The sequence below is a fragment of the Panthera pardus genome, unplaced genomic scaffold, assembly GCF_024362965.1.
Source record: "Panthera pardus isolate Hobbes unplaced genomic scaffold, ASM2436296v1 HiC_scaffold_27, whole genome shotgun sequence".
NCBI lineage: Eukaryota > Metazoa > Chordata > Mammalia > Carnivora > Felidae > Panthera > Panthera pardus.
The window spans coordinates 6,966,553-6,990,550 of record NW_026526843.1 but is presented as its reverse complement, the minus strand read 5'-3'; the positions used below and the strand labels follow the sequence as shown (position 1 = coordinate 6,990,550).

The window sequence follows — 23,998 nt, the reverse complement described above, 5'->3', positions numbered from 1 at the left end:
AAGAAAGAAAGAAAGAAAAAGAAATTCATGTGTGTTTTGTGGCCAGTGTGAACCGGCTATATTATTTCTATTATTTCATATTTTATTCTTGGAGAAATATCCTCTATGTACCAACATGGAAATAACTTCCAAGAAGTGGCAATTGAAGAAAGAAACTTGAAAAACAATATGTATCTTGTCCCCTCTGTCTTTTCTTCACAGAGTCGTCTATACAGATACATGCCAAGGGTAAGATCTGAAAAGTTTACCGCAAACTGCAAATGCCAGTTCTTCTGGTCGGGGGTGTGAGACGGTGGAGTATAGGAGAGGAGGGGGTCATATGATCTCTATGAATGTAAGTCTTGTATTTTTTTTCCAACAAGAACGCAAAAATGCATGGAAGCGAATTCTGTAAAAGTCTTTAGGTACCAAGCAACAAGATTGCTCAGAAGCATAAATTTGAGACAGAGAGAGGTGCAGACCCCAAGGCGGGTTGACTCAGTCTCATCTGCTCAACCTGTTTCCTCCAAGGGAAGGGCACCGGAGCTCAGAAACAAGGCACCAAAACCCAAGTCAAACCAACAGTGAGCCGACCTGTAAATGGAGCTCAAGGCAGGAGAGCCAACTTGGCCAGAAAAGATTCTCTACCCTTGTCTGTGACTTTGAGGGGTTCGTAGGAGGGAAAAAGGATGTGCTGACGCCCACTCTCTGGTCTCTCACAGATTATAAGGGGCTCAGGGTATCTGCCTGCTAGGTACCTCACCAAGGGCTTTACATACAATAGCTCATTTCGCTTCTCACAACTGTGGTGGGTGCCACTGTCACACCCATTTATCCAGGTCGGGGAACTGAGGCACAGGAGAGGTATGTAACTGGCCCAAGGTCACATAGCTAGTATGTGGCACAACCAGGATATGAACCCAACTTGTCTGCTTCCAGAGCCCCATCCTTCTACCCATTCAGGATTCTTCCCCTTGATCCTTGTGGAAGTCAAGGAAACAGTTCTCATCCTTCTATTGGTTTTGGTCATGGCACACAGTATTTTTGTGTCTTTACGTGGTTCTATCCGGGAAGGGGAGAAACCCAGACGACTGAGCATTTCCTGCCACTCAAGAAAAGCAGTGTGTGACTGGGTCCCCCTTACAGGCATCTGTGCCTCAGTTTCCTCAGTTGTCATGGGAGACTGAGTGGGGTAGCCGGTGTGGGGGCAAATCATACCTCATGATATGATAGTCCTTTCTGTTCTTCAGGAGAGTAGCACTATAACTCACCTAAAACCCCGTCCTCACCGTTAGGCCTCCAACATCCTGTGAAAATCCACATCATACCTCTAGACAATAACCACACGGGTCACACTTTCATGTTATTGATATAGCTGTATAACTACTCAGCTGAAATCATTTTCAGCCATTTCTGTGAACTGGGATTAATTTTTTTTTATTTTTTTTTTAACGTTTATTCACTTTTTGAGAGACAGAGACAGAGTGTGAGCAGGGCAGGGGGCAGAGAGAGAGAGGGAGACACAGAATTGGAAGCAGGCTCCAGGCTCTGAGCTGTTAGCACAGAGCCCGACGCGGGGCTTGAACTCACAAACTGTGAGATCATGACCTGAACTGAAGTCAGATGTTTAACTGACTGAGCCACCCAGGCGCCCCTCTGTGAGCTGGGATTTAAAAAGTAGGCAGCCAAGAGTCATGGCCAAGGCTGGATCCAGAGTTTGGGAAAGAGTAGAGAATCCTACCTGGGACTGAGTTCCCTTGCAGCTTTCACTGGGTGATTGTATCTTGAGGCCAGAGTCACTGACCATTGCTCAGTGGACCCGTTGAAATGCAATGAACACCATTAGGACATTTTGGTGACCCCCACAGGGAAAGTTTGAACGGAGAGATTTTGCATCATCCAGCAAAGGGCTCTAAGACAAGATAGCTGAATTTACAGGGAGCAGATATGGAGATGGTACCCAAATATCTGTTATTAGCTGCCCCTTCGAGCCCCAACATTACCTTCCCCTCCATAGTGATGTGGGGAACAAAGGCAAGAAGGAAGTGGCAGTCAAATTAAATTTCCTTGTAACCTGCAGCCCATTGACAAATCCTTGAGGCAAATACAGAGTGCAACATTTCTCCAGGAACCCCCTACCGTTCTAATGTCAATGCCTTACTGGAGGGAAAACAGTCTTGATTGACAATAGCCAGGCCTCTGGTATAGCTGAGTCCTCTTTAGCATATCAAAGTCCCTCTGGAAGCCTCCCATTTGACTTTACCTCCGCAACTCCGGAGTATACAACCAGTCATTTTTCACAACCCCAGAGCAGCTCTTCCGGTCCATGGGTCCCCTCCCCGTGCTTTAATGAAATCACCTTTTTTGCACAAAAGACGTCTTCGAGAATTCTTTCTTGGCCGTCGGCTCCGGACCCCTACCATCACCCCAAAAACCTCATCATGGCTACTCCAAATGGCTCTTGTGGCCTGGGTAAAACACAGCTAGTTAATGTCACATCTTCATCTGCCATTATAAAGTGAATTGACCTGATGAGCCTCAACCCCGCTGGGTAATAGTTGTAAAATGTGAGGAGGACTCACATTTGCCCATGGTAGGAAACTGCTGCTGCACGGAGTGGTTAGGAGCATGAGCTCAAGGGACAAGCAGTTTGATTCGCGGTCCAAGTTAGTGTGACCTTGGGCAAGTCTTTTAGCCTCTCTGATCTGCAGGCTCCCCACCGCCCTGTGAGAGTGGGGATGACAACCAGACTTCCTCCCTTAGGAGTCTGTGAGGATGAACTGACAATGGTAGTAGTAAAACACTCAGAACAAGTGATCTTCCACAGTGGCAACGAGTGTCCGTAAACCTGAACAACAAGGAATACAGTGGTTGTTTGATTTCCCAGGTAGGAAGTGCTCGGGTGACAACATTTACCAGTGCCGCCATCTCGGTCAACTCTCTCATTTGAACGGTCTCAGGTGGAGGTATATTCAGTCCCTGCAAAGTTCACCACCCAAGTGGCACTGTTCTACTCCTTCATCCCATTTCCAAAGAAGAGGGCTTGGGGTAAGACAATGCTCATGATCCTCACAGTATCAGAAGACACAGGGCTCCTGAGTCTTAAACTGGTCTCTACGCCATGGCTGATGGTCATGTCTTTGGCTATGCAGTTGCTTGTGTTCACGAGACAGAACATTCTATCTGTGTCCCTGAAAGTTCTGCCAGCATCTGCCATTGAGAAACTGAGCTGGAACAACTCAGCATGTGCCATATTCCCAGAGAGCTAGGAACCTACCTACCCTTGAGGCCATGCATGAGCCCAATTCCAGTTATGGCGATTGGGGATCCCGAGGTCTGCCTGTGATACTGATGGTGCTTAGGGAGCCATGACCCCAAGTCAGGGACAAGACCGTGAGATTCCATAGCCTACAGACACACCAAACTTCACCCTTCATCTACAGTGTCACTGGTGGCAGAGAGGTACATGTGGGTCCTCAGACAAGAAAATACACTTTTATTAATGCAGTATGAGACACTGTTATAAAGTTGAGCTTTAAACTCACTTTTAACCCCAATTGGAATCAGGGTTAATATAATTGTAATACAACAGGCATTCCTATTAATGCCTCCCCCAGAAGCCCTTTCACTGTGGAAGCTTTAGAATACTTCTTTTTTTTTTTTTATTGCTGGGAGTCTCTGGACCATCGGTGAGTCCATGATCTTCTGATGCAAGCACTTGGCCACATGCTCAACGCCATAAGGGAGGCAATCGGTGGCCACACCCTGGCTGTCCTGGAAATAGGCCATGAGCCTGTGACTCTCCATATCCAGGTACCAATTATGCCTTGGGTCATGGAAGCAGCACCCTAAAAACTGGGTATGGATACCAAGATCTCCTTGCTACATGGTAAAGCCAAACCTGGCCCCTCTGGCATATCCTACCTGCAGGACAGGGTAGCATTCTCTGCCTTCACTATCTTGCCCGATGTCATAGTGCTGAAGTAGGTCATCTTTATCCTGGAACCCTTGACCTAATGGGGAAGCCCATGGGATCAACTGACTGAAAAGCAAAGGCAGATTGTCTACCTTATCACCACCATCCTATGCAATGGAGCTTGACCAAGAAGCTTCTAAAAAGGATGGGACTCAAGGATCAACACATGTGATTGCATTTCAGATAGTTTCCCTGGGACCAGATGCCCTTGCCAACAATCTCCTGAATCTGCAATTACAGACTCTTTGGCCGTTGACAATGGTCTGGCCATCTGGTCCAGCCAATGGCAGCAACAAAAAGTTCTTATCTAGGGTTTGTGACATTGGGGTAAAGAGCTCTGGGAATGTCTTGGCTCACAGATGTCAAAAAACTACATCAGGTATGCAACACTCATTCAACATTTGAAGATTGACTCGTGTAGTCCTGATAACATCAAGGAGAGGGGTGGCAACGGAAAACCTGGTCCCATACTGGAGGGTACAATGAAGAGCGTCAAGCCCTTTAGCCAAGTTTGGGTTTCATGGACTCTTTAGGGCCAACTGCAAGAGAAAGAAAGACAGCAAAGACGGCCTGCAAAGCTCTGCTATTTCCTGCTGAAGAAGGCAGGTGAGGTTCAAAGGGCATTGCCAGGGAACAATATCCAGCCACAGATATTCAGCTCTACGGTAACATCTATGTTGATGCAGTTCCAGTCATCTGGTTCTTCTAGAAACCCAAAGGCCTCAAGACGTGATGCCTGGGAACACCATTTGGTTTGTTTGTCTCTAGAGATGCCTCTACCCTTGCTCTTCTGGAGCGTGTCCTGGAAAGAAGTCACTCTCCCACACTCGTTAGCTGACATACATTCTGAAGACCATGCCAGGATACTCGAGACGCAATTTTGGAAAGGACATGAGTCATTCTCCAGAGCTCACAACCCAGGGTGGAGCTCCAGAGGTGGTTCTGAAACTCATGAAAGTTATATGCAGGATGAGCCGACTTTTACCTTCTGCCTGTGTCTTTCTGCATACCCTGATTTTTCTTCCAATTTTTAGGTTTTAAAGCTTCCAAACCTATGGAAGAGTTGAGAGTGTAGCACAGTGAACACCCATAGATCATTTACCTAGACTCGGCAATTGTTCCAAGCTTATTGATCCTCGAACAGTGTGGGTTTGAACTGTGTAGGTCCACACAGAAGCAGATTTTTTAATTTATTTTTCTTTTCTAATGTTTTTATTTATTTTTGAGAGAGAGAGAGAGCATGAGCAGGGGAGGGGCAGAGAGAGAGAGAGAGACAGAATCTGAAGCAGGCTCCAGGCTCTGAGCTGTCAGTGCAGAGCCCGACATGAGGCTCGAACCCATGAACTGCGAGATCACGACCTGAGCTGAAGTCGGACGCTTAACTGACTGAGCCGCCCAGGCGCCCCGCAGATTTTTTTTAAAAATAAATACAGTGCAGTAGTGTGTAAATGTACTCTCTCTTCCTTATGACTTTCTTAATAACGTTTTCTTTTCTCTAGCTTGCTTTATTGTAAGAATACAGTATATAATACATAAAACATATAAAATATGTGTTGGGGCACCTGGGTAGCTCAGTCAGGTAAGTGACTGACTCTTGATTTTGGCTCAGGTCATGATCTCAGGGTCTTGAGATGGAGTCCCATGTCAGGCTCCGTGCTGAGCCTGGAGCCTGCTTGGGATTCTCCCTCTCCCTCTGCCTCTCCCCTGCTCTCACTTGCTCTCTGTCTCTCTAAAAATAAATAAATAGATAAAATAAAATAAAATAAAATATGTGTTCATTGATTGTTTATGCTATCAGTAAGGCTTCTGGTCAACAGTAGGCTATTAGTTGAGTCTGGGGGGTGTGAAAAGTTTTTTTGTTTTTTGAGTGTAGTTGACACACAATGTTACATTACTTTCAGGTGCACAACATAGTGATTTGACAAGTTTATACGTTATACTGTGCTCACCACAAGAGTGGCTACCATTTGTCACCATGCAGTGCTATTATAATATTATTGACTATATTCCTTATGCCATGCCTTTTATTCCTGTGACCTAGTCATTCCATAACTGGAAGCCTGTTTCTCCCACTCCCCGTCATCCATTTTGCCCATCCCCTCACCTCCCCCCCACACCTCTGGCAGCCATCAGTTTCTTCTCTGTATTTATAGGTCTGATTCTCCTTTTTGTTTGTTTTTCACTTCTTTTGCTGTTTTAGATTCCACGTATAAGTGAAATCGTATGGTATTTACTTCTCAGACTGCCTTATTTCACTTTGCATGATCACCGCTAGGTCCATTTATGCTGTAGCAAATGGCAAGATCTCATTCTTTTCATGGCAGCATCATATTCCAATGTACACATGAAAAGATGCTCCACATCATTAATCATCGGGGAAATACAAGTCAAAACCACAATGAGATATGACCTTACACCTATCAGAATGGCTAAAATCCAAAAGACAAGGAACAACAAGCGTTGCCGAGGATGACAAGAAAAGGGAACCCTTGTACACATAAATTGGCACCGCCACTCTTCAAAACACTATGGAGTTTCCTCAAAAAATTAAAAATAGAAAGCCCATATGATCCGATAATTTCACTACTGGGGAGTCAATAGTTTTACTCGAATTTTTGACTATGCCTGGGGGAGGGGTGGTTGGTGCCCCAAACACCATGTTGTTCAAGGGTCAAATGTATATTTGATCTTCTGTCTCTCATTCTGTTTCTCTGTCTCTGTTTCTCTGTCTCTGTCTCTCTCTTACACAGACATATTCTTTATAGTTATAATTCTACTATCTGTCCACAATCAACAATTCCCAATTATCCCCATCATTCTTTGTACCTTATTTCTAATCAAAGACTATACAAGACATTTACTTGTCATATCTCCATAGTCTAATTTGATATAGAAAATATCCACTCTTCTCCAGTATCTTTTTTTCTTGGAAGATAGTGTGATGTTTTTGAAAAGTTCATTCTAAGTAGAATGCCTCTAAATTTTCATTTGTCTCATTGTTCTTCATTATCAGGCCAAAGTTAAACATTAAATCGTCTCAAGATTTCTCCATTGTAATTAATGGAGAATTTCCTCTTTATAATAAAGAATCTAAGCGTGTGTAAATGCCTGATTTCCTTACAATTTTTCACTCAGTGATTTTCGCATCCATCAATGCTCTCCTCCTAAATAATTATAAGGGTGGTTGAAGATGGTAATGTTTCCAAGGAGACCTGTTAGCATTATTTGCTCATCACGGTTTAAACTTTCTGCACTTCTCATGAAACCTTCAGCTTAAAGATGTGGGAATTTTTGTTTGTTGGTTGGTTGGTTTCGATTTTGACCATTTAGTTACTTTGGAATATATCACTCTTTGCAAGCTAGGACATAGAATCAAGCCGTGGTAGTCTAGTCTTCTAGGAGTCCAGGCCATATCTTGCCACCTTCAGTGGGGTAGCATCCTAATACAAGGTGCTAAGGACAGGTTTCTAATCTTTAAATAATAACCACTTACCTACATTTTCCCCTTAGAAGACTCTCAGGAGTCTAGTCATTAAAGGCACGATACACACAACATCTTGATCGACAAAGGACAGAATGACCCAAATTATATGCCGGCCAATGTGTTGGTTAACCAGGTTAGAGCTGGACAAGGGCTGGTGAACAGAAAGTGTTTACGTTTGGAAAACTGGCTCTGGAGTTTTAACAATTCCCGGTTACCAGCAAAAAGAAAGCACGTAAAACATATTTCAGATGAACCTACGCTGATACTTGATTTTGCCAGAGCCTTCCACCAGAACGCAGTTAGAGGCGGGGGCCAGGGATAAGATTCCTAGATAGTTTCAAAATACATTCCTTAGTAATAAGAAATGTGACACAGTACATTCTTCCATTTGCCACTACAACAAATGGACGATAAGCACTATTTAAAAGAAAGGCTCAAACCTATAATTGGTGGTCTCCAGAATAACCTCCAAACTTCCTGTACCAGTAATAGGGCTGCTCTTCCAGGATACATATTTAAAATTTTTTTAATGTTTTACTTATTTTTGAGAGAGAGACAGAGCATGAGTGGGGGAGGGGGCAGAGAGGGGGAGACACAGAATGGGAAACAGGCTCCAGGCTCTGAGCTGTCAGCACAGAGCCCGACGCGGGTCTCGAACCCATGAACCCCCATGAACCCCCATGAACCGTGAAATCATGACCTGAGCTGAAGTCGCCTCTTAACACACTGAGCCACTCAGGAGCCCCATTCTAGGATATGTATTTAAATGGCCGAACTGCTCAGGAGCCTTTGCCAGGGCCAGGAGGTGAAAAATAGAGCTTAAAAGAGTGTAATCAGCTAATTGTAAACTTGCGGTCAGTTGACACCTTCAGAGTGAACTTGTTGCTTGTTAGCTATCTGCAATATCCAGAATTGCATCATCCCTGGCTCTGCTCAGTGTCTTAAGGAACTGCCTGCCCAACTGTGACTCTTCTGCTAGAGCTAAGGTGGGCGCTAATCTTCAAAGTCTGGAATGTCAGGAGTACCCCAGGGGTATTTGGATGTAAGTGACTCCCCAGTGGTAAAATGCCCCCCCCCCCGCAGAACACCGGGATGCCAAAGGTCAGACCAGCAAGGATCAGGATGGGTCCGGCCTCTTCACACCCCCTCCTTGCCTGCCTGCAGGGGGAGCCTACGATAATGAGAAAGGCACCAGGAGCCATGTAACAAGCACAAGGGCCCTCTGTGGGATCTTCAAAGGGCTTTTCTTAAACTGAAGGTCAATGTAGCCATAGTCTGTACTGGAGAACCTTAAGCATTTCACTTTACTAGTGGGGATTCCAGCAGCCAGGCTGGTTCGAGAGGGCATCCGAACAGGCCGTCACAGCTGCAGTCGGAGCCTGTCACACCAGCCACCCTGAGCTCCTCCTGGCCGGCAGCTGAGTCTCCCAGGGCCACCTCGCACGCCTGTCTGACTGCCCCCAAACTGGCTGCTCAGCCCCCAAATCCAGCCAGCGGGGCACGGATAATGTGTCTTACAGGTGTGATTTGATATTTCACCTTCTCGGGGACATAAAAGATTCTTTCGTGATAGAAAGTTTTGTGATGCAGTCACCTTGAAAGGCATCCTTTCAATATTTCTAATAGTAGAGATTCGTTCTGACTGGGGAGTGAGACAGGCAGATCTTTGGAAGCCACATGGATGAGTGACATATTTGTAGGCTGGCAGCAGGCGGGAACCACTCGAAAATCTGGCACTTTGTGGCTGCTCAATGGATACCTGTGAAGGTGTGCATTTTACTGATGAGAATACATTAGAACACGACAAGGTTTTCTGAGGTGTTTCCTATCCCGGCCCTAAATTGCATTAAGGTAGCTCCTACAGGGCGAGAACTGAAAGAAAACTCCGTCAGATGATGGGGGTGTGCTTCTGACATCTATTTTCCACAAAGACAGAGAGGTAGGTAGATAAGGCAGTCTGTGTGTTTCTTTTTCATGCAAATAAACACAAAAAATGACAAGAGTATTTTCTTTGTTTTCGGTGACACCAGTGACTCTTCGGACTGGGGGATTTCTTGAATGCAGTGAGGCTTTTCATGTGCCAGGCCTTGCCTTCCCCAAGCATCAGACATGTGTTGGTTCCTGATACTATCCCAGGTACCTCGGTCCAGGCCGGTCAGCAAATACGCAGAGTCCAACCTGACACTGTGCCTGGCACATGGTAACCGGTGAAATCAGCTCCCTCCGACAATGAAGCGGCGACAGCAGGAAGAGAAATCGTGACCTTTGGGCAACTTGGCAGCTGAGAGAAGTGAGTGCCAGGTCAGCTGTTTTTTACCAGCAGGAAACTGGGTAAACTTCTTGACCCCCTTGCCTTCCAGATGCCCAGGAAGATGCCAGTGCAGATTCCTACACTTGTGATTCTCCCCCTCAGACGGTGCCCCTAGCTTCAAACTTCTCATTTGCTTTTCTTTTCATAATCAACTTTCATTCAGGGCTTTGTCACCAGGTGTTTGATTAGAGGAAGTCCCTAATGAGCTAATGACATTGGTGTGTGATTAATTACAAAGAAGCCCCTATATCCGCTTTAGTAGAGTATGACTTTTTTAAAAAAATTTTTTATGTTTATTTATTTTTGAGACAGAAACAGAGCATGAGTTGAGGTAGGGGCAGAGCGAGAGGGAGACACAGAATCGGAAGCAGGCTCCAGGCTCTGAGCAGTCAGCACAGAGCCCGTCGCGGGGCTCGAACCCACCAACCATGAGATCATGACCTGAGCCGAAGTCAGACGCTTAACCGACTGAGCCACCCAGGCGCCCCACCATCCTTCTTTTTAAAGGCATATTTCACACAGTAGAGTAGAGAGGTCAATGTTGATCAGAGACCCACCTTTGAGTTGAATCCTCACAATAATTCTAATGAGTGCGCACCACCCAGTGGGAAGTAGCCAATAGTTGAGCTCCCAAGGGGTTCCAGCATCCAACAGGGGCTAGAGGGAAGATTCGAAGAACACGTTTTCCTCTGAGGCATCCTATGCTGTTACCTTCCACAGCTAAACACGAAGTCCGGAAGCACGGCCAACTTTACACCCACCCCTCCGAGCTCCGGGCAAATGAGACCAAGAATGAAACTCGAAATGTACCAGTGACATCTGAAAATTCTAAAGCTCCCAATTTTGAATACCCACAGAGACTGTTGCCTGCTTCTGATGGGCTCTGTGCTAAGCAATTTGCCCTTATCATCTGCCTGCATGCTTATGGAAAGCTGGGGAGCCAGATACTATCTGCTGTCTGGGAAAGTTACGTAACTTGCCCAGGAACTCCGAGCAGAGTTCCCGCAGAGAAACTGTCCAGAATCTGAACAGCCAGTGATGGCCTCAGAATGCCTCCTTAAACAAGAAATGAGGACCCAGTAATGAATCTTTGTCAGAATTCACAAATGGCTTCCATGCCTGGCTTCACTGCCCACCAGCCCTGACTCGGCTGATGGGAGAGGTTGGCCAAGGGCATAGGCTTAAGTGCAAAGCCTTGGGCTGGCTTTATATGACAGAGTGTGTGAGTTGAGGCAGCCATGGTCTCAGAAAGCCAGGGATACACTTAGGAAGGAACTTCTATCTTCTGAGCTGTCACCCTTCAGGACTCAAGGCGAATATAGGGCTGGTTCACCTGGCACCCTTATTCTCCCACAGAGACTTTAAGTGGCAGCGAGAAGTGTATGGTCTACATGGAGGGCCTTTGGGCCTCAGAAAATAGACATTATCAGAGGGATGGTGTGGTCAGTGTTCTCAAGGAGGAGGTAGGACCTATAGGGAAGACAACTGGGAGAAAAATTGGTGATATTTAGAGATAACTTCTCCGGACACCCGACTGGCTCAGTCGGCAGAGCATGCAGCTCTTGAGCTCAGGGTTTTGAGTTCAAGCCCCATACTGGGTGCGGAAACTGCTTAAAAAAATATTCAAAAGAGAGATAACTTCTCACATACATTTTCAGTTAGGACCAGCAAGAATAAATACACAAGTAGCTAGTTGTTTGAGAGAGAGAGCATGCTCACAAGCAGGAGACAGGGGCAGAGGGAGAGAGAGAATCTTAAGGAGGCTCCACACTCAGCAACAGCACAGAGCCTGATGTGGGGTGACCTGAGCCAAATCAAGAGCCAGTTGCTTAACTGACTGAGCCACACAGGCACCCCTGGAAACTTCTCTTCATCAAGGTATAATAAAGGTACACTAATGAGCAAGTGAAACCATAAGCCAAGGAGGGGGAGAAGGTACCTGTAGAACATTTTGCCAGTGTTTAGACAAGGTGAATAGGTGTAGATCACAGGACCCACTCCTAGGGTATGCCCTACAAGCAGGACCCTTATTCTCTATGGTCTTGGTAGAGAGTCCTCGAGAAAATCTAAATGCGCTTCAAAGCAGAAATAGAACAAATATCACTTATTAATGAATATGCATTATAATCAAAACCTGGCAGGAAAATATCAACCTTGTTCAACTCTTGGAGCAAAGAGGAAATAATGTGAAAATTGGCATAACCATTGCAAAATCATAAATAATGACCTTGCATACAATTTGTGGTGTTAGCAAAGCTAGGCTTCAAGTAAAGTTTGATGCCTTCAATGAGTTCACATTTCAAAGAACAGAGAATGAAAATACAATCTGTATTGAGAGTTCACCCTGGGTAGGACCTCCATGCTAATATATTCCTTCCACTCTTCCTGGCACTTGCATGGTGGGCACTGTTACCTGCCTTGCAGAGTCCTTTATGAGTTGGATGCTTCTCCTTGCCCTTGTTCCACATTTCAAAAATGGACTGTGTCAAAGGCTCAGAAGATGTGTCAACAGCAATGGCTGCACAGGCGCACACGATGCTGATACGTGATCTACGTGGGAGTCGAGGGAAGTGCTCTTCGCCCCTGGTAGGGGGGTATCCGCGTGCTGGTCCAACAACTGGTTAGTGGGAATAAAGCAGGAAAAGCAGATACATTTCCACATGACTAAAATATTGCATGGATACACGTCGATTGGGCACGTCCCTGTTTACTGGGACACTGGCCCTAGAGCTGAAAGGAATGCTTCTCACACCTATGCCACAGTTGGCTTGGGGCTGTCTTCAGCGTGTGTATTCTGGTGCAAAGTAAGAACCCTCTGTAGACTAAAACTTTTCCCACAACTGGGACATTTATGGGGCTCTCCTCCTCGGTGGATTTGCTGGCGTCTCATACAACTTGATCTATCACAAAGCCTTTTCTTACACTCAAAGGATCGGTTCATTGCTTGTTGACGAGAGGCTCTCTGGTGCATTATTAAGTGTGACCCCTGAGTGAATCGCTTGTTACACACAGAGTATTCACAGGGCATCTCCCCTGTGTGAAGTCGATGGTGCCTAAGGAGGTCTGATTTACGAAGGAATCTTTTCGCACACTCAAGGCACTCAGGAGGGAGCTCTCCCGAGTGAATTGCATGTGCTTATTAAGTAGCTTCTTTTTAACAAAACATCTCCCACACTGCATACATTGGTGTAGTTTCTCTCTGGAACTGTTTTGCTGACTGGCTGTGGGGCTGAAAGGATTTTCCCAGTTGGAGCTCTCAGCTGTTTCTCCTAGAGAGAGATTCTGATCATGGACAGGGATTGCACGATCTCTGCATGACGGTTCTGCTGGTTTTCCCAATGGAAATCCCAACCGGGCTCCGATGTGGGGCTCGAACTCCCAAACCTTGAGATCATGACCTGAGCAGAAATCAAGAGTCAGATGCTTAGCCAATTGAGCCACCCAGGCGCCCCAATCATATCTATTAAAGTTATAAATATATATGTCCACTAACCAACTGTTCCTATTTTCGAAATCTGTCCTACCAACACATGCCCATAGAAGGATGCCCATTGTGTTTTACGGCTTGACTCCAGGGTATTTTGGCCAACACTGAATTGCACTCAGAAGTCATGGGGAGTCTCTTCTCTTTATCCTCATCACCAGCCAGTTTGTGTTGCCACATAACCAACCACCAGATTGGTTTTTCTAGAAATGAGCCTAAGTGCATGAACGAACCCTCTTTGTATTGGCCCCTAGGGCATTCATTTCTTCCACACAGACGGACACCCCTTAGCTCAAAAGTCTGCTGCTGGTGCCAAACAAATTCTCTCACACGCAGTGATTTAAAAGGTAGTCCCAGAATCAAACTGTTAGCCATTTAGACCCCGCCTACTTTGCATACCCCAGGAAACTTCACCCCACATCTGCCAGCCATTGAAAAGATGGAGCCTTACAGTTGGTTCTATAACCTCAAGCTGCTGCTGCCCTTTAGAATTCAGTGACCCATCAACTGCCCATCGTGCTACTGGGCTATAAGATCCCTAGATAGGCAAGTCCCCTCTGGGAGCCCTCACTCCCTGGGGACTTCCCACCTCCTCCTCCCCTTCTGACTCTGGCCTTGGCCGGAAGCAAAGCAGAGAGTTGCCACAAACCTTGTACACGCTACTGCCACCTCCTGGTCACATCTTTTTCCTTGATCAGTCCCTAGATCTCTCAGACTTTCTCCAAGTGTAAGAAGGATGGGATTTTGGCGATCAGGAGGTAGATATGAGGACCTCCCATTCAGTAGTATGAAGCATATTAGATCACTATTTTTTTTAATTTGTTTTTACATTTTATTTATTTTTGAGAGAGAGAGAGAGAGACAGCACAAGTGGGGGAGAGGTAGAGAGAGAGAGGGAGACACAGAATCTGAAGCAGGCTCCAGGCTCCGAGCTGTCAGCACAGAGCCCGACGTGGGGCTTGAACTCACAAGCCGTAAGATCATGACCTGAGCCGAAGTCGGACGCTTAACCGACTGAGCCACCCAGGCGCCCCATGAAGCATGTTAGATCACTTTAAACAGTTATGAGAAAGGGGTAGTTTCCTTTGTTCCTACCGGGTGTATTTTACTTGTTGAATTCATCCTCTGTCTCTCTTGCTGAATACACGGGACCGTCTGGTGCTTTCGAGAAGCCAAGTATCACAATCAAGAACAATGTGGCAGCTTGGCATCATATGTGATCTTTGTACTTCGCACTGTTGCCACGAGGAGCAGTCCGCATGGGGAGTGGGGGGTGGAATGCAGAGATTTGTATTTAAACATGACTGGCCAGGTTCTGACACTGTTTGCAGGCATAGACACAAAGCACAGGTTTTTAAAACCTTGACAACAGACCAGAGATGTAGGTGAGGCAAACATTGGAACATAAATGACAATATTTTATACAGTTTGGCTTTCACCATAATAAATACACATACGTATTTGTGGGCTTTCCTCTGTCACCTCTATTAAAAACGAGACAGAGTCCACGACTTCTACGTGCCCCGTACTTGCTAAAGTAAGCTACAAAAAATACTGCACCTGGACAAATCGATTCAATGTAGAAAGGAGCCCAAAGGTGTCGCCAAACACGCACTCTGTAATGGTAGGAGTTGAATTCTACGGGAGTCATGGCATTGCACAGACATCATATAGTCCCAGTGTTAGGTGTGTGAGGACCCAGCTGTTCTCTCCAAGGAGAGAGTGGAGTCTCACCTGTGCCCTCCCCCATAGTCTGCCAGGCACCTGGAGAAGAGAGATGGCACTCAGAATGGAAACCAGAAGAGATGGGGTGGAAGCCATGGTTAAGCACAGGAGTTAGAATGATCTATTAGCGTCAAGAGGGCATTTGAAAGCAAGAAACCCAAGCAAGGTAACTGAAAGCTTGACAGATCTTCGCATCCACATAAAATGATCATTTCTGACATGTTATCTCCCAGGATCTGCCCGCAAGACCTTGTACTTTCTTATTGTGCACAATCCCCCAAAGATCTCGACCACCCTAGACACTTCTACCACCTTCTATAAGCTTTTGGCTTGCACACCTCTATCCCAAACCCTGATCTCTCTCCTGAGCTCTGATGCCACATTGGCCATTTCCACCTGGAGACCCATAAGCCTCGCAAGTTCCTCACGTACAAGTCTAGACTCACTTTGACCCACCAAATCTGACCCTCTTCTTGTGTTCTGTGTCAGTGAATAATGATGCCATTTACCCAGTTCACCAGAAGCTGGATGCCATTCCCAACGCTCACTTCTCCATCACCCAATGCCTAGTCAACCACCAAGTCCTGCATTTTCCACGGGCCACATAGCTTTTGAATCAGTCCCCCTTTTCTCATTCTGTCATCACCAACATGACCTTAGTTTAGAAAATCATCCTCTCACCTGGGTGATTGCAACAACCTTTCAAATGGTGCCCCTGCCTCAAGTCTTGCCCTTTCCTATTGCGGTCAGAGTGATCACGTAAAATGCAATCTGTGTAGTAGGTCTCTTCCCTGAGAATGCCCGGTGACTCCCCGTTGCCCTGATGAGAAAGAGTAACTTCTCCACAAGGCTGACAAAGTTGTTCATGATCCAGGACGCTGCTTCTCTCTCCAGGCTTTTCAGTGCTACTCAGGTTCCTTGGTACCCCTCAAGCTGTAGCAGGACGTCCTCAAATATACCAAGCGCTCTCTCCTCCGAGCCTCTGCACATGCTGTGTGTTCCACCCAGAGCTCTCTCCCTTCCTCACTACGATGCATCCTACAGGTTTCGACGCAGACCCCCCCTTCCTCCAGGACGATTTCCCTCTCTGCCACGGGCTGGTTAGGCAGTCCTCCTATGGATTTCCATAGCATTTTACAGTCCTGTATGCCTCACAGATAGTACCTACAGTCCCATTTACATATGTGAACTGTGCATAGCTCTTAGTAGGTGCTCGTATATAGTAGTTGAATGGATAAATGTTCCAAAGATGTGGAAAAGGGACCTGGTTTCGAAGCCCAGGCACTGAGCTGGTTATGGATCTGCCAGATATCAACATTTCGTAACTTGGGCTATTCTCGATATGTTCATTTTTTATGTCTCCTTGTTGTCTCAGCATTTCAACGTCTTAGAAGTGTCAACATGTTGGGGCGCCTGGGCGGCTCAGTCGGTTAAGCATCTGACTTCGGCTCAGGTCATGATCTCACGTTTGTGAGTTTGAGCCCGGCGTTGGGCTCTGTGCTGACAGCTCAGAACCCGGAGCCTGCTTTGGATTCTGTGTCTCTGTCTCCCTCTCTGCCCCTTCCCTGCTCATTCTCTGTCTCTCTCTCTCAAAAATAAATAAACATTAAAACAAATTTTTTTAAGTGTCCACATGTTGAAGCTGTGGCTGAGAGAGTTAGAAAGGACATTTCAGGCCACATTTGGGCCAAAGTCAGTGGGGGAGGGGAGAGCAGAGGGGTGTCGGGTAGCCACAGGAATCACTGGTAGCAATGTTACGAGAATCCCCAAGGGGAAGCGAAATGTAGGGACACGAGCTATGCAGCCCAGCTGCCTTTCTCTGCCTGGACCTTCTCCTTCTAGCACAAACTCTTGGAGACTCTGGAGCAGTGGTCCTGTAGTATGTACAGGCCTAGCCTGGAGAGCTTGAGAAAATGCACCCCAGGTGACCCTGACACACGTAAGCTGCTTACCACTCTTGGAGAAATGCTGTTCTAGGTTCTGATCGCATGAGATACATATTTGCTTTATACTGTGGTAAGTGATTAAATCATCTTCAAGGACCTAAAGTGAGTATATTTATAGTGCACCAAGTTTGAATGAGGCTGTTATGCCATAAAAGCCATTGAGGAACCCACAACAATGGGTTTTTAATCCCATCTGATGTACCGTGCTTTGTTCTCAGCTCCTCCCAGAGAGGCGTCCCTCCTCCCACGCTTCATCACAGTGGTCCCCTTCCATCCAGCAGTGGGTGTTTCTGACCCACCCCCAGACCTGGAGAGCGCTTCAGCTCTCAAAGCACAAACCTCAGAAAGGAAATAAAACCCCTGCCTTACCGGGGTCCAGGAAGGGCTGGCACTCCTCAGCGGCACCATAGCTCAGCTCCTGCAGCCCTGCCTGTGGGATCCAAGGCTCTGCCACTGGGCCCTCCGGGGCAGGTCCCATTACTTGGAGTGGGGGTGACTCCAGGTGGATGTTTGGTGGTACGTGTGCCGTTCCCACCGGTGCCAGTTCTTCCAAGAGCATTTCCTGCCTATCGATCTGGGGCAAATGGCAGAACCCATCACTCTAAAGTCTAGACCAGCAATGCCCGGTAGCGACAGTGTGACCCGTGTACGTCATTTTGCTTTTGCAGTACCCGCATAAACAAAGAAGAAAGCGATGAAGTCAATCTTAATAACATGCCTCGGTTAACCCAGTACCGCTAAAATACCCTACGTTCAGAATGTAATCAACGCCAACCATTACTAGGGAGATATCTCACCTACTTTATTTCTCATGCTCAGTCTTCTGAATGTGGCCAGCGTTTTCCACTTAGAGCGCATCTCAGTTTGCACTGGCCACATCGCTAGCGCTCAAGGGCCACCCACACTTGGCCGGTGGCGGCCGTACTGGGCAGTGCACGATTAGGCCACAGGCACGTAAAATCTGCTATCGTAAGCCAAACCCAGAGGACAGAGAGAGGAAGGGAAACCATAAATTCCTTACGCCCTGGGGCGGGCGCAGGAAATTTTGCAAGGCTCCAGTTCAGTGAGGCTAACTGCACAGCCCCGTCAACACACAACACCGGGCACCTAAGGCCCAACTCGAAGCCCTTTCTCCCTCCTGCCACAGGTTCTGCCCTGTGCCCTTCTGAGCAGGGGACAGTAGCGCCACCACCACAGGCTGACGTGGCATGAAGGCAGGTGGCCGGCGGAACTCAGTGGGCAGAGACGGGAGTATAAACCGTTCACGGTGCGGCACTGCTCCGGGTCCCCGCCAACTCTGTAGTTCCCCCTCAAACTTCCATCCAGGTAAAAAGAACCTGTCAAGGACTTCACACTGGGGCTCATATACACACCAAATAGTGTTGCATATGGTAGCGTGACCTGAATTTTCTAGGAAAGCCCTACCTGGGAAATCAGACAACCACTGTACTCCTTCTTGTTCAGATTGACTGACACTCGTTGCCACTGTGGACAATCACACGACCAGCGGTGCCACCCAGTGTTTGAGCTGTCCCAGTCTGAACTGGTGGCTGTCGCCTTCCCGGTGACTTTATGCATAGATGCGGGCATCTGACAACTTCAAGTCTTCTGTGCAGTCAAGCCCGAAAAGGGAGTGTGTTCAAATGCTGATTCGATTATGGCAAACTATGTCCCCTTTCCTTGATTTCCTTTCTAGACTCCACCTGACCCGGGCTGGCAACATTTTCTTATAGTCATATATTAAATAATTACACTTTATGGGTCATGTTGGTCTATCCCCTACACTTCTTGTATTTAACAACCTTTTAAAAAGGTAATAACCATTATTAGCTCATGGCCTGCATAAAAACAGGCCTGGCGCTGCATTTGGCCCACAGACCACTTATTGTAGTATTGTTTTTGATTTTGTGTGTATGTAAGGTTACATTATATGTAAATTTCATTTCAGGACAGCAGAAGAGACATTACTAAGTATTTGTTACAGAATAGAAGCTGGGTTTAATAGTTGAGAATCACGGAACCATTTGCCAATTCCAGCAGAAGGAAAAAATGAAAATCATTTCAGGGAAAGCGCGGGGTTGGAATTGAAGTGTCTGATCTAGTATCAGACGTCTCTGCTACTTCTGTCTAATTACCAAGATCCCAAACTCTTCTCACCTGCTGCTCTGGTATCTCAAGTTCTCTCTGTAAGTCTTCTATCAGCGACACAACTCTTTCTCTATTCTCTGGGCAATGTTCCCTCACCCAGGTCTCTATCTCCGTGGGCAGGATGGTTAGGAACTGCTCCAACACCAACAGCTCCAGGATTTGTTCCTTAGAGCGCATCTTTGGCTTGAGCCATTGACAGCAAAGCTCCCAGAGTTTGTTGAAGGCTTCATGAGGCCCGGCTGCTTCTTTGTACTGGAACTGCCTGAAGCGCTGGCGGAAGACTTCACAGTCCGCGTCATAGTCTTGAAACACAGAGCCCTGATTCAAGGAAGCCTGGATTGCACAACCCAGGGCCACAGCCATCGCCCCCTTCTGGCCGTGTGCAATTTCTCTGGGGCCTGAAGTCTCAGATTCCAGTATTTCTTTGTGTACGTGTGTCAAGGGGGAGCCACCCACAGCTGAGGACAGGACAAAAGGAGAAAGGAGAAACAGCAGTGATTACCAGAAGCCATACTTACTTCCCTTAACTTGTTTACATTCCGCCAAAGCCCTAAAGCAGCAGACCTTAATCTTTTCTGGTGATTCTGAGAATCTAACGAAGGCCAGGGAATCACTTCCTAGAAAAATACACATACACATCTAATGCTGCATCCATTTTCCAAACCTTTACAAAATGTTCTACGCCCTACACGGACCCTCTAGAACTGTGCTGCCCAATATGGTAGTCACAAGTCCCATGTGGTAGATTCAGTTCAAAGTCATTGAAATTAAAAATGCAGTCTCTCATTCATACTAGTCACATTTCAAGTGCTCCACAGACATCGCTGTAGCAAGTTCTACTCGATAGTGCGACTCTAGAATTCCATTGACCCAAGGCTAAGAACCTCTTCCCTTAAATGAACCACCCTAGATGTGCTGCCCTGTAACTATACTCCCAAACTAATACAAGCTATTTTGTGTCTCTGAATATATACAGGCCACAAAAGAAATAGGGGAGCAGTGGTGAACCACCCTGAAAGCCCCTGTGCTATTGAGGAACCCTTGGTTGCCTTAAATAACAGGCATCTTAGGAGAACCACACCTCCAAAGGCTCCAAATCTGCAACCTTTCATTCTTCTCCACTCAAGGCGTGTGTACTTCAGCCCACATCAGCGTGACCCTCATCCTGCTATGGCATGCCTGCTGGCTTTCTCATGAGAAAAAAACACTACATCAGAGCAGGCCATCAGCCATCTGGGCTGCATTAATTCTGAAGGCCACTGATGGCATTCATGTTGCTAAGTCCAAGTGCTGTTCTCGGCTTCCTGCATTTATTAGGTCAGGTAGCCCTCACCCAAAGAGAGGAGGTGGGGACTAGTATTATGCCATGAATTCAGATGAGGGAACTGAAAGTTGAGGCTCAGGAGGACTGAATAACTTGTCCCATGTCACCCAGTAAATGCCAGACAGAAATGGTGACAAGGTTAGAATGAACAGATCCCTGCAACGCTCATGTCTAAAAACATCCAAATGTTCTTAGGGCAATGCCTGAGGTCACAGACGTGTCTCAATACCAGCACCCACCCTAAGCTATGGGTCCTCTCTCTCTCTCTGCATTTGCCAAGATGCCTCAGGTACCTGTCCTCTTCCCTGGAGTGGGACAAAGAAAAAAATACTCATGATCTTCCTACCTAGTCATCCCAAATGTACACTGTGACCCTATCACCCCTTATCTCGATGGTAACCTGGACTTTAGCGGCAGACCATCCAGGCGGGATAACCTGCTCGCTTTGTGAGCCTGACACCCAGCGCTTCTGTCTGTAACATGAAAATGATGATAGCATCGATTTCACAAAATTTCCTGTGTCGGATGCAACTGCACGGAAGCGAACGACAGCATGCGGGGCACAGAGGAAGCACTCAGGAAAGGTTATTGTCCCCAGCACTGATTCCTAGAAAGCTTCCCCATCTCCCGCCTAGGCACCTAACCGTCGCTGGAGGGCATCCAGGAACTCTGCCGGCTGGGGCTGTGGACCCGCCCTTACCGTGCTCGGCCTCGCAGCCCGCAGCCCTCCCCAGACGCGCCGAACCCTCCACCACGTCCACCAGGGCCCTGACCGTCCCGCTGTCCCTCCGTCCGCCCTTCCGCAAAGAAACGTCACTGCACCCCGGGACTCACGGCTTCTCCCCAAAGCCGCCTGAGCGAGCCTGCTCTCACCCGGCCCACGGATAGAGAGGTGTTTGCAGAGCGGGCACTCGGAGAAAGGCGAGGGGGCACACGTCGTGGGAACGTCTATTTTTATTTTTTCTTTAATTTTTTTTATTTATTCAATTTCAAGTGATCTTTTTTTTTAATATATGAAATTTATTGTCAAATTGGTTTCCATACAACACCCAGTGCTCATCCCAAAAGATGCCCTCTTCAATACCCATCACCTACCCTCCCCTCCCTCCCATCTCCCATCAACCCTGTTTGTTCTCAGTTTTTAAGAGTCTCTTATGCTTTGGCTCTCTCCCCCCTAACCTTTTTTTTTTTTTCCTTCCCCTCCTCCATGGGTTTCTGTTAAGTTTCTCAGGATCCACATAAGAGTGAAAACATATGGTATCTGTCTTTCTCTGGATGGCTTATTTCACTTAGCAGCACACTCTCCAGTTCCATCGTCGTGGGAACGTCTAAAGGCCAGTCACCAGTCGGCTGCCGGGGTAGCGGGCATGGCCCCAGCGCGCTCCTGCCCACGATGTCCCGCCTCCCGGAGGAGCTATCCCAGCCCCAAACAACCCTGAAGGCCTGGCCAGGGCATAGCGATTGGTGGGTGGCAGGGAGCCCCGCGAATTGGGGTTGGCAGCCCGTCTCTAGTCCCTGGGCCTCTGGAAGAATGAGGCACCTCACTAGTTGCTCCTATTCGTGCTGAAGCCCAGGTCAGGGCTGGAGGTGATTCAGGTCCCCTGGCCTCAGGGTCAAGGGATCTCAGCTTTCTGGAAAGTGTCTCTGGGAGGCACAGGGACCCGCTTTATGTCCCACCTTTCTTTCCAGCTCCAGAGACTCAGGAGAATCTGCCTCCGCTTATGTTCCTGTGTCCAGGGACACACAAGGACCCACCACTCGATGGTCTTTACGTTCCCGCACCCTGGGACTCACAGGGACCTGCCACCCCTTCCATTTCTGTGTCCAGGGACACACAGGACCATGCCACGTGATGGTGTTTCCATTCCCGGGTCCAGGGACGCACAGAGATCAGCCTCCAATTCCATCCCTGGGTCCATGGGTGCACTGGGACCCGCCATGCAATGGTCTTTCCATTCACACGACCAGGTACCCACAGGGACCTTCCATTCCTGTGTCCAGAAATACACAGCGACCAGCCACGCGACTGTCGTTCCATTCCTGCACACAAGGACACACAAGGACCAGCCTCCCCTTCCATTCCTTTGTTTAGGGACCCACAGGGACCCGCCGTGCAAGTTCTTTTATTGTCTCACCCAGGGACACACAGGACTCTGCCTCCCCATGTGTGCCTGTGTCCAGGGAACGGTATTGCCTTCACCCGCCAAGAGAACCACGGAGACGCGAATCCGTTCCATTCCTGTGTCGAGCAACGCAGAAGGATGCGTCACCAAAGGCTGATCGGTCACATGCACTGGGCCCCACAGCAACCTGCCTCCACTTCCATTCTCGTGGCCCGGAGGACACAGGTACCCGTTCGCCACATCCTTTCCATTTCCTCACTTCTTGGAAGCCAGGGACCTGCTGAAATTTCCAGTCCTGCTTCCCTGGATGGGACGTCCCTGGAGGGCCCACGGACGCCTTTCTCTTCCCGCCCTCAGGGACTCCCAGGGACCTGCATCTCCCACTCTTCCTGTGCCCAGCGATGCACAGGCGACACCTGCCATGAGATGGTGTATTAATTTCCCTGTCAAGGGACCAGCGGGACCTGCCGCCCCATCCATCCCTGTTTCCATGGCACACAGGAACACGCGAAGCCCAAGCTTTGTCACTTGGTGAGCGCGAGCATGGTTGGGGACCAGCCTTCCCTTCCATTTCTTTGTCTAGAGGTGCACAGGGACCTGCCACGACATGGCCATTCCATTCCTGCACCCAGGGAAGCACAGGGACCTGCCACCCTTCCCTTTCTATTTCTGAGATGCACAGGGATCGGGTACACAAAAACCCATCCAAGTGCAGCACACAGGGATGCACACCCACAGACTGTCCTCTGCTTCCTTTCTGGTATCCAGGGGGACACAGGGGCCGGGCACTTGATGATCATTCCATTCCCGCGCCCGGGTCCCCACTGGGGATCTGCCTCCCCTTCCATTCCTGTGTCCAGGGACACACAGGAACTCACCACAGGGCGGTCTTTTCATTTTGCACCCAGGGGCGCAAGGATCCTGCCTCCTGTCACATTCCTGGGTCGAGGGACACAAGGGGCTTCGCCACGCATTGGCCCTTCCATCCCTGCGCCCAAGGACGCACAGGGACCCTGTGCTGCCTCTCCCATTCCTATGTCCCTGGATGCAAAAGACCGGCCACGCAATGCTCTTTCTATTCCTCTGCTTTTGGACTCACACTGACTTGCACTCCCGCGTCCAGGAGGCCGATGGACATGCCCCCGTGGCGCTCTTTTCCTTCCCAAGCGGGGACGCACAAGGCCGCGCCCACCAGAAACAGCCTCCCTTTGAATGTCTTAGTGCAGGCACCGGAAAGGACCCCCCTGGCCCGGTTTCTCCATTTCCGCACCCAGGGACGCGCAGGAATCTACCGCCACTTGCATTTCTGTTTCCGAGGCACAAGCGATCCAAGCCTCAAAAGTTTTTATTGTTGTTGTTGTCCACCCCAGCCCAGCGATGGAACAGGAACAGGCTCTCCTTCCATTCCTGTGTCCAGGGATGAATCCAGGGAGGCCAGGCAAAGGTCATCCCATTCCCGTGCCCAGAGACGTACAAGGACCTGTCTCCACGTGGATTC

General features: G+C 48.0%; 2 protein-coding genes across 2 annotated transcripts; both read right to left on the bottom strand.

Moving 5' to 3' along the window:
• Positions 1–12,111: 12,111 nt before the first annotated feature.
• LOC128773905 (zinc finger protein 449-like) lies at positions 12,112–14,885 on the bottom strand. Its single transcript, XM_053891978.1, is given in 3 exon segments — positions 12,112–12,879; positions 12,882–13,134; positions 14,850–14,885. Coding segments are annotated over 3 exon segments (666 nt in total). The 3' UTR covers positions 12,112–12,502.
• Positions 14,886–17,126: 2,241 nt separating this feature from the next.
• On the bottom strand, positions 17,127–20,115 carry LOC128773893 (zinc finger protein 449-like). Its single transcript, XM_053891937.1, has 2 exons — positions 19,063–20,115; positions 17,127–17,479 (listed from the first exon to the last, which is right to left on the bottom strand). The coding sequence occupies exons 1-2, from the start codon at positions 19,414–19,416 to the stop codon at positions 17,246–17,248; spliced, it is 588 nt and encodes a 195-aa protein (XP_053747912.1). The 5' UTR covers positions 19,417–20,115; the 3' UTR covers positions 17,127–17,245.
• Positions 20,116–23,998: the final 3,883 nt, after the last annotated feature.

Bases quoted from the DNA above. Each gene is read 5' to 3' on its own strand.
- LOC128773893 (XM_053891937.1), bottom strand. From the start codon at position 19,416: ATGGCTGTGGCCCTGGGTTGTGCAATCCAGGCTTCCTTGAATCAGGGC. The intron at 17,480-19,062 runs GTGAGAAGAGTT...CATTTGCCCCAG, and splicing joins TTGAGATACCAGAGCAGCAG to ATCGATAGGCAGGAAATGCT.